Below are 11581 nucleotides of genomic sequence, written 5' to 3'. Positions count from 1 at the left end.
GAATGGGATTAGAGCTGGAGATAATGTATAGAATGGGATTAGGGCTGGGAATAATGTATAGAATGGGATTAGAGCTGGGAATAATATATAGAATGGGATTAGATCTAGGAATAATGTATAGAATAGGATTAGTGCTGGGAATAATGTATAGAATGGGATTAGTGCTGGGAATAATGTATAGAATGGGATTAGTACTGGGAATAATGTATAGAATTGGATTAGATCTAGGAATAATGTATAGAATGGGATTAGAGCTGGGAATAATGTATAGAATGGGATTAGTGCTGGGAATAATGTATAGAATGGGATTAGTGCTGGGAATAATGTATAGAATAGGATTAGATCTAGGAATAATGTATAGAATGGGATCAGTGCTGGGAATAATGTATAGAATGGGATTAGAGCTGGGAATAATGTATAGAATGGGATTAGTGCTGGGAATAATGTATAGAATGGGATTAGTGCTGGGAATAATGTATAGAATAGGATTAGAGCTGGGAATAATGTATAGAATGGGATTAGTGCTGGGAATAATGTATAGAATGGGATTAGATCTGGGAATAATGTATAGAATGGGAATAGTGCTGGGAATAATGTATAGAATGGGATTAGATCTAGGAATAATGTATAGAATAGGATTAGTGCTGGGAATAATGTATAGAATGGGATTAGAGCTGGGATTAATGTATAGAATGGTATTAGTGCTGGGAATAATGAATAGAATGGGATTAGAGCTGGGATAATGTATAGGATGGGATTAGGGCTGGTAATGTATAGAATGGGATCAGTGCTGGGAATAATGTATAGAATGGGATCAGTGCTGGGAATAATGTATAGAATGGGATCAGTGCTGGGAATAATGTATAGAATGGGATTAGTGCTGGGATAATGTATAGAATGGGATTAGTGCTGGGAATAATGTATAGAATGGGATTAGAGCTGGGAATAATGTATAGAATGGGAATAGTGCTGGGAATAATGTATAGAATGGGATTAGATCTGGGAATAATGTATAGAATGGGAATAGTGCTGGGAATAATGTATAGAATGGGATTAGATCTAGGAATAATGTATAGAATAGGATTAGTGCTGGGAATAATGTATAGAATGGGATTAGTGCTGGGAATAATGTATAGAATGGGATTAGTGCTGGGAATAATGTACAGAATGGGAATAGTGCTGGGAATAATGTATAGAATGGGATTAGAGCTGGGAATAATGTATACAGTGGGATTAGTGCTGGGAATAATGTATAGAATGGGATTAGAGCTGGGAATAATGTATAGAATGGGATTACTGCTGGGAATAATGTATAGAATGGGATTAGAGCTGGGAATAATGTATAGGATGGGATTAGGGCTGGGAATAATGTATAGAATGGGATTAGTGCTGGGAATAATGTATAGAATGGGATTAGTACTGGGAATAATGTATAGAATGGGATTAGTACTGGGAATAATGTATAGAATGGGATTAGTACTGGGAATAATGTATAGAATGGGATTAGATCTAGGAATAATGTATAGAATGGGATTAGTGCTGGGAATAATGTATCGAATGGGATTAGTGCTGGGAATAATGTATAGAATAGGATTAGTGCTGGGAATAATGTATAGAATGGGATTAGTGCTGGGAATAATGTATAGAATGGGAATAGTGCTGGGAATAATGTATAGAATGGGATTAGAGCTGGGAATAATGTATAGAATGGGATTAGAGCTGGGAATAATGTATAGAATGGGATTAGTTTAGGAAATTGGCATTCCGTGAAATCTTTGTTTGTCACATATCAGTTTTCGTAACAATCGAATCAAGTATCTTGCAGTTTAACTTATGTTTATTCAAACATAACAATTATCATCCATCTGGTAATAACAAATGTCTTTAACAATCTTTGTCCAATACAGAGCAATATTCCAGGTGTTATCCATTTTTGATGTTAAAGGTATTGGCCACGAATTCTAAACTACAATTAGTTTTATGGGTTTAAAATTCAGTTACAGAGGGGAGTATACATAAGATTGCCTTACTTTAAAATAAGTGGCTATCTTAAAAAAAGGGGAGTTACTTAGCATCATTTGAAATCTATGATTAAAGTCATACGTTATATTTGGCGGCAAGATATGTATATGTAAGACAAAGAACTTCTATATACATGATGTAATGAATAATTGCCTGTAGAAATGTGAGTCTTCAAAGGAATTCAGGCTTTCAAGGTTAGGTCAAAGGTTACTATAAACAAGCCCTTCAACATCACTCTTAAAGTGAACCAGATGTGGTCTCCATTCCTATACAATGAAAGTCTGTAATACTCTATAGGCCAAGGTATGGCTTCTCAATGTCAGTGTTCTGGAAGCAAGCTGAATAAAACTTATAATATTTATATCAACACGTTAAATACATTTAAAGTACATAAAACATATTTTTCAATTAGTGCTGGGAATAATGTATAGAATGGGATTAGTGCTGGGAATAATGTATAGAATGGGATTAGTGCTGGGAATAATGTATAGAATGGGATTAGAGCTGGGAATAATGTATAGAATGGGATTAGAGCTGGGAATAATGTATAGAATGGGATTAGTGCTGGGAATAATGAATAGAATGGGATCAGTGCTGGGAATAATGTATAGAATGGGATTAGAGCTGGGAATAATATATAGAATGGGATTAGATCTAGGAATAATGTATAGAATGGGATTAGTGCTGGGAATAATGTATAGAATGGGATTAGAGCTGGGAATAATGTATAGAATGGGATTAGAGCTGGGAATAATGTATAGAATGGGATTAGAGCTGGGAATAATGTATAGAATGGGATTAGAGCTGGGAATAATGTATAGGATGGGATTAGGGCTGGTAATGTATAGAATGGGATCAGTGCTGGGAATAATGTATAGAATGGGATCAGTGCTGGGAATAATGTATAGAATGGGATTAGTGCTGGGATAATGTATAGAATGGGATTAGAGCTGGGAATAATGTATAGAATGGGATTAGAGCTGGGAATAATGTATAGAATGGGATTAGTGCTGGGAATAATGTATAGAATGGGATTAGTGCTGGGAATAATGTATAGAATGGGATTACTGCTGGGAATAATGTATAGAATGGGATTAGAGCTGGGAATAATGTATAGGATGGGATTAGGGCTGGGAATAATGTATAGAATGGGATTAGAGCTGGGAATAATGTATAGAATGGGATTAGTGCTGGGAATAATGTATAGAATGGGATTAGTGCTGGGAATAATGTATAGAATGGGATTAGTGCTGGGAATAATGTATAGAATGGGATTAGAGCTGGGGATAATGTATAGAATGGGATTAGTGCTGGGGATAATGTATAGAATGGGATTAGAGCTGGGGATAATGTATAGAATGGGATTAGAGCTGGGGATAATGTATAGAATGGGATTAGTGCTGGGAATAATGTATAGAATGGGATTAGAGCTGGGGATAATGTATAGAATGGGATTAGAGCTGGGGATAATGTATAGAATGGGATTAGAGCTGGGGATAATGTATAGAATGGGATTAGAGCTGGGGATAATGTATAGAATGGGATTAGAGCTGGGGATAATGTATAGAATGGGATTAGTGCTGGGAATAATGTATAGAATGGGATTAGTGCTGGGAATAATGTATAGAATGGGATTAGAGCTGGGATAATGTATAGAATGGGATTAGAGCTGGGGATAATGTATAGAATGGGATTAGTGCTGGGAATAATGTATAGGATGGGATTAGTGCTGGGGATAATGTATAGAATGGGATTAGAGCTGGGAATAATGTATAGAATGGGATTAGTGCTGGGAATAATATATATAATAGGACTACAGGTGGGAATACTTTATAGTATATGATTATAGCAGGGAATAATTTATATAAGAAGTTATAGGATAATAGCCATTGTACGGGTGAAAGCGGTACTGTAACCTTATGGGGTCTTGGCATTTTTTGCAATTGTGACCACTCCTTGTGGTCACCACCATGAATACCATAGCACCCAGTGCAACCTTCTCAGCTCCTGGTGCATCTACCCGGAGCACACGTCAGTGGTGTACTGATGTGTGTGGAGGATATCAGAAGGCCACAGGAGCCTTCAAACACAATAGATTTTCCTTCATAGGTGTCATTAGTGACAGCTATGGGAAATGACAAAACGTGACAGTGGTAGGTCCTCCTATTGTCAGGTTTAGGACAAATTCTCAAGACCATGAATCCCTACTGTATCTTCTAATACATTCTGACTGTGTTGGAATCTCAGCACTGCTGTAACGCCTTTAGACTCCTCCCCTGAGTAAACAATTGTCAGTGCGCGTTACTGTATTTATGCTGTGGCGAAACCAACCTCGCCACTGGGCATTGGAGAGGCCTGTTTGCCCGCCTCCTGCCTGCTGACTATGGCCACTGGGAGATTTGACCCTTTAAATACAGTATTTGGGCATATTGTATTTTATTATGCTGCTGCTGGCCCTTTAAGAACCATTTGGGGACATACTGTGACTTTTGGGAACAATGCCCCTTTAAGACTATGGCCCTTGGAAGATATTGCCTGTTAAAGAAAATGTTAGCAGATTGGATTTTAAAAGACTTGCTGACACTTTAAGTTGTATTGGAGCAGTTCTGCAGCTTTAAATTGGCACTTCGGATGCAGCCGAAGTAGTCGAAGTGGCCGCCATTCGACAAACGAACATGTGGCGGCAGCCATCTTTGTTCATTCGAACGAGGTTAGCGGTATGTGTAGCCAAATCCATGGAACTGAAATCGGCTACACATTTCAACGAACACCGCTGACCCTTACCTTCTCCTACACTCAGTTTTCAGCCACAGAGACACAGTCCTGTTCGGCAGTTTGAACTCACTGTTATACTGAGCCAAATGCACGAATGGCCCCGTTCGTGCATTCGAATGGGACTTAGTCATTTTTTCAGTGTGAAATTGACCGACCGCACAGCCCAAATCTATGGAACTGTTTTGGGCATGAAAATGTGCCTGCGGTCGGTCACAAAGGACTTCCAGCTGACTTTTGAACTAATGGAAGGATTTGCATGATTTTTGAGTATGTTTATGTTTCAGGTAAGCTGAGTAATAATATGTAATTTTTATGAAGATTGGATGTATATTTTTAAAGTTATAGTACATGTATAAAGACTTTTTTTCCTGCTTTTGATGGTTATGTTAACCCATTGTGTGCCATGGTTATGTCACGATTTTGTGTATAATTGCTGGGAGTGTTTTCTGTGGTGTACGTGTGTCATTGGTTGCTCTGTGGAACCCTGTGGGCAGTGCTGGGTTTGTGGATTGGGAGTGGGGGAGGCTGTGTGTGCCAGTACAGTCAGTTCTGCTTGACCCTCAAAACGAAGTGTCGTCTCGTTATTGGGGGAATTGGATTGTATGCTGATTGCCAGGAGTGTAAGCTGATCGTATGCTTTTCCTGTTCAGCTGTTTACAGCATTCATACGCTTGAGAACATTCGTATGCTTCATTGGTGGTTGTGGTGTCTGCTGCAGTGCTTGGAGTCCTCAGGAAGCGCTAGGAGCATCCTTCAACAGAGGTACCCAGTCGGGGTGCCAGGTGATCCGTTACATATGTTTTTTTCTAAAGCAATATCAAACAATATTTTCACTTCCTGCTCATTTCTGGTCTATATGTGCAAGTCTACCTTTAACCCTTTCCCTACGAGCCTACGATTATCACCGTCTTCAGAACTCCTATAAAGAAAGAGTTAAACTTGTTTGAACTGGTTTATTTCCTGTTCGAACAGAAGACTAAATGTAGAAATTTTACCATTATTGCTTCCAAGATATAAAGCACCATTTGAGGGATTCTATTACCATATCGATATTGTATCCAACATTATATTATGTTCTGACCATCTCTACACCCGTTACAGGGAAAGGGTTCTTACTACCACACCTGCACTAAGCGGCCCAACACTTAGAGAGCAAACATCATCCATTTAGTGGCATATGATAGGAATACCGCAAGATGAATTCATTTCCACAGAGAATCTGATGACATGAAATATGTTTGCTCATCCAATTCAGGGTCCAGTCCACGCAGCGTGCTGAGCAGCCAAAGGAAATCTCATGGACAGCACTTGGTTTGGGGAAAAAGTTCTTTATTTGGTTAAAAACAAAATCAGTGGCTGCTGGGGCCAACCAACATACCCTTTGACAATCGCCAACAAACTTAGCATTTTATTCCGAGCCATACTAGAATCCACGCTTTGGGTTCATGGCAAGTTGCTGGTATTTGGGAGATCTCGAGATCAGGTCCACAGGTTTAGTCACAGGGAGAGGGTTTCCACCATACACTTGGTAATACTTTCCAGGGTCCTGTACAAAGAGCCCCGGACAATGCTTGAACACAGGTTAATCCCCAGGAACTCATTTAAACAGAGGCAAAAGCGGCAGGTGTTCACTGAATTAGCTCTAGAATATACACAGAGAACAGATAAAGACCCTTTGTGGTCCCTCCAGCTGGGGCTCAGTTTTGATCATCAGAGAGCCAATCACACAGAATTTGTATTCCCCCTCATTCATACAGTTTTAAGATCATCCCAGGGGCATTCCTGAATCAATGTCATCCACGTGTCTTTAGGACCCAGCTATCATTGCCAGAGCCCAGTTTTTAACTGCCAATGTAGCCTTCAGCAAATACGCCCAGGATGAATGGGTGATGCGGCTCACGTGGCCCGTTAAACAATTCCAAGACACTTCACCACTAGAAAGAGGAAATTCAGAAAAAGATCAGTGAGAAACATGTTTGAGTTTACAATTTTAATCATTTTAGAGAAAAGGGATGTGGGGCGGGGGATACCAGGGAGGCCTTTTCTCAACTAATTTTTTTATAAAATCAACTTTATTGAAAAAGGGCTGAAACTAATGTGAGTTTGGCATCCACTTTTACATTCCATGTAGCTGTCCCTCTCAGGACACAGAGTGCCCACCTTTCACATTAGTCAGTGGACAGACGATGGTACACAAAGCCACAAAAACAGAAAGCATGCAGAAAATAATACAGGTATATTTTCTTTAGGGTATATCTACTGAATTGGTTAAAACCAAAATGGTGTGTTTCTTTAAATAGAGAATTTTGGTCCCCAGCAGCCTGGAGAACAGCCTCCAACAACAATGTAACAATATGGCTACTGTTCCAATCTGCTCCACAAAATAATCATTGGAGGCCAGGCTTCAGGCTGCCGAGACCATCTATTAAACTGGGACCTGCTGTCCAGAGACGACATGCCCCATAAGCACTTCAGTCGGTTGTAGTGGTCATGATGTCTACAGGTTTCCCTTTAACCCTGTTCATACTGGCATTGCAGAAAGGAAATATTCCTTTAGTAGGATACAGAAAGCTCAGTGTGCTTACTTGCATGAATCGACATATTGCTGCCATGCTCTGTGAAGGGTTTCCTCTGTGTAGCCCACGGCTGGGAGCAGGTAACTTCGATGGAGATAGAGTAACAGCTCTCGCAGATACTCAATGAGCTGATACAGAGAGTCTGGGATCCGTGACTGGACCTGATGAGAGAGAACATTAATATCTAAATAATTAGGCTGTGGTGTCGCACAAATGACAGGGGATATTAAATACTTGTGTATGTTTGAAATGACATTTCTCCATGGTTATCCGGCATTATAAATACACAGCTGCTCTTCCATGTCAATGTTCAAAATATATTTAGTTATAAAGACGTTAACCCATAAACCCTTAAAAGATAGAAGCAATTGTCCAAGTTCTGAACCATAACAAGACATAGAAACCTAGAATGTGACGGCAGGTGAGAACCATTCGGCCCATCTAGTCTGACCTAGAATTTGTGCTGTGTGTTTGATCCACCGTAATTTAAGGTTTCTGTAAGTGCCCCCATGCAGATTATAAATTGTTTTTTTCTATCAGTATACCCAATAACAATCGGTGTGAATAAAATTTTAAACATGGGGAAATGCATTTTTTTTTTTTTAAACATTAGAATTTTACACACCCAGTTCAACTAATGAAAAAGAATCCGGATTGTTAAATTCCAAACTTAAACCTTATCCCTAAATCTAACCCCACCAATAACTCTCTGCTAATAGAAATCCTGATCTCACAAGATGGGTTCCCTAGTTAAACCACTAGACCGTGGTCTGTGGTAGCCATCTACTGGTTGTTTACGGAATTACATTCACTGTAATAACGAATGGATCCTGCTTCCCAGTTAAACACGATGATCGATGCTGGGCAGCTGGAAAAGAATTCAGATTCAAAAGAAAATACTTTGCAAAAAGTCCTACGCGTTTCCTCCAGAGACAAAATATGCAGTTATCAGTATAAACTGTTTTTTCATCCCTGCTAAGTATTTATTTGATTTTGAAATTGAAGGCAGCTCCAGTATGCCGAGAATCTTTCAGATGGGAGTTCCAGTGTATATGGGGATATGTCTTGTAAGTGCGACCAATAAATGTTGTCCTTTTTAAACATATCAGGATCTACTCTGTGTCCACTTCTCTCTCCATACATACATTGGATGGGACAATAAAGGAGAGAAGAGTGCTCTATATTTGAGGATCTTAAGGGATTCTATCAAGCATTTTCTTTCTGTAGATATTGCTGTGTATTTTGTATTTAATGTATGTGTAGCAGAACCCCTTTGGCTGTCCCATCTATTCCCTTTTATTGTTGGCACTGCAGAGGTTTTCCTGTGCCTGGATTATACAGAATTACATACAACTATTTGTGGCCATACTTTGTTCGTTATAAGGATATACCAGCTTGCATGTGAACAGCTATATTCACCATACGAACAAAGTACCGAACAACCGGACCACCCTGGTGTGAAGAATGGGTGTAATTTACCTCCCTGATTGCTTGTCTCATTCCCTTGAACGCACGAACACTCTGCTATATTCCCTGGGTGGCCGGCATTTCGGCAGCCGAACACGTGGCAGCGGCCTTCTTAAACCCGCGAACAGCGGTGTTTGGTCGTCGAGTGTCTGGAACTCAAAATGGACACTCGACTAACCGAACACCGCTAAGACCTCCAGGGCTTCAGACAGTACCGATGGAAACGCACGAACGGCCCGTCGTTCGGTAGGATGAACCCCACGGACTAGGGGATTCATCCGGTTACCAACTTAACTATGGATGGTATAGCCCTTTGGGACTTTTGGGGCACGAATTGAGACCGACCGCAGGGCCAGATCTCATGGAACTATTTTCAGCTACTTTAGCCATGCGGTCGGTCAAAACTTTACCTTCTCATAACTCCCGAACCCCTGGTCTGATCTGGGTGATTTTTTTATATGTTCCTCACCCAGGGCTACCAGGGGGTACCATATTTAAAGGTGTATCTCACATATTTGGGGATCATCTAAGAAGTGGGGAAAAGTATGCACTGTATAATTGGGTTAACTGTTAATCTAAGGGGAGGAGATGTGTGGGAGGTAATGTCTGTGTGATTGGTTACTGTACTAATTGTGGTGAATCCCTCCCTTGCATGGGAGAATCTCATAAAAGCAGGAATGTTGCCATTAAACCTCAGTTCGGGGGGCGGAGCTTGACCGCGATCGTGAACGGCCGCCATTTCACAGAGCTCCGTGTGTCCCAGCCGCAAAAAAAACGACAATAGGGGACAGATCATCTCTCCCTACCTGCTGCAGGCTGTCACCAAACAGGGCAGACGACCGGGAGAGGACCTATGCAGTTTTTTCAGCCGGCGAGGGTCAGGAGACAGAAACTAAGACTTGAGGCCTACAAGCCCACTCTGAACCCGACCTGGTCGGATCTGCTGGACTGCTGGCGGCCTCCAGGGGCACCGGAGGCTGAATTCTTCCAAGACACCCCTCAATCACACCCAGCACAGATGGGTAAACGGACCCAGAAGCCCCCCATGGAGCCACAATCGGGTTCCAGGGATATAGGGGCCCTGTTACAGAGAAACCAGGCAGCAAAAATGGCGGATCACAGATCACCTCAAACTCCAACAGAGTCTGCACAACCAGACCCCTAGCCAGAACAGGTACCTAGTACTGCAGAGAGCGCAGAGGGGTCGGCACCAGTCACTCAGCGGGACTTCCGTAATCTGGTCCAAGAGCTTAAGACGCTTCTGGCGACAGACGTGGCAAGTATCAAAGCAGACATTCAGGCAGTGGACACCAGGGTTAAGGCCTCGGAAGAGGACATAGCATCACTCAGACAGGGGCTCTCAGACCTCCAAGCTACAGTTCTAACCATGCAAACACACCAACAGGCCCTCTCACTCCATTACACTGCTCTTGATGACAGGTCACGGCGCAACCACCTGAAAATCAGAGGGATCCCGGACACAATCATGCCGGATGAACTGCACCACTATGTGAGGCGCCTAGTGTCCGCCATACTGCCCCAGGCCCAAGCCAAGAAATTTTCAATAGACGGGATATACCGCCTACCGGCGGACCCACCTCTACAGTGGCGAGAGACGTGATAGTCCGATGCTCCACTTCACATGACAAAGGAATCCTGATGACAGCGATGCAGGGCAAGACGCCACTACCCTTCGAGGGGCACAATCTCTCATTCTACCAGGACCTCACCAGGTCCACATTGCAATGGCGACGATCCCTGCAACCGGTCACAAGCCACCTAAGAGCAACCGGAGTGGAATACCACTGGAGATCCCCTAGGTTCCTAGTGGTCAACCATAAAGGGACTGTGCATAAACTCTCATCGCTGGCTGAGGCATCTACTTTTTACAAAGCCCTGGGAATCCAGAACCCGCAGACTCAACCTGAGCGACAACTCAGAGCCAGAGCAGAAGTGCCCTCAACGACACTTGACCCGGCAACTAGAAACTTGAACTCTCAAGGGAACATACCTACCCCATAAGGCACAAGCACCGAAAGTTCACTCCAGTTAACACCAGTTATTCCTTTTGCATAGCAGACATGGCAACATAACACACACCAGACGGACACAGTTGCGTGACAACATAATAAAATGCACTGCTTAGATGGTGCAGACACCACTCATAAACCGCAGACCAAACGCAACCCCCCCCCCCCCCCCGACACCCCCTTGGTTAGGGGCACATGTAGAAGACAGCCCGCCATCACCACCCCGAATGGGGTACACACCTTCATACACACGCTAGCGACTGATCTCCATAAGCTAACTATACCCACTTGACAGAATACCAATGCACTCGGACTGGCTACGGGGACGCGTACGACAACCCAGTCCCACACATATGCCTGTAATGTATGATTACGTACTCCCCAACCATCTTTTTCTCTTCTGTATCCCAAAATGCATTGATATGAAAACATTTTAATAAAAAGAGATTGACAAAAAAAAAAACCTCAGTTCTACTCCTGATACTGTGTGTCGTCCAGTGATTGGGAAAGGTGATGGGATACTATTGGATTTTATTGCTGATTGTGCTGGATACTCTCTTGGATTTATTACTTGTTCCTGCATTCTTTTAACATATTAGTGGAGTTATGCTGTGTGAAATCAGCTCTCCGCTACAATGTAGACTTAGAGTCTTTGATGTATCTGCATTTAAAAGAATTAAGGGTAATTGTTATCCTATAACTGTTATTACA

At 42.0% G+C, this 11581-nt stretch overlaps 1 protein-coding gene across 1 annotated transcript in view; it reads right to left on the bottom strand.

Moving 5' to 3' along the window:
• Window positions 1-6109: 6109 nt before the first annotated feature.
• The window catches only part of LOC134585796 (transmembrane protein 214-A-like), a 49333-nt gene continuing 43861 nt past the window's right edge, over window positions 6110-11581 (bottom strand). The window contains exons 11-12 of the mRNA XM_063441266.1: window positions 7383-7534; window positions 6110-6731 (exon numbers count right to left, since the gene is read on the bottom strand). Coding sequence (XP_063297336.1) covers window positions 6605-6731; window positions 7383-7534 — 279 coding nt within the window. The 3' untranslated portion in view covers window positions 6110-6604. The remainder of the gene's footprint in view (window positions 6732-7382; window positions 7535-11581) is intronic.

The sequence above is a fragment of the Pelobates fuscus genome, chromosome 2 (assembly GCF_036172605.1).
Source record: "Pelobates fuscus isolate aPelFus1 chromosome 2, aPelFus1.pri, whole genome shotgun sequence".
In the NCBI taxonomy this organism is placed as follows: domain Eukaryota; kingdom Metazoa; phylum Chordata; class Amphibia; order Anura; family Pelobatidae; genus Pelobates; species Pelobates fuscus.
The sequence above is the reverse complement of the archived record's forward strand: the minus strand, read 5'-3'. Positions and strand labels throughout refer to the sequence as shown.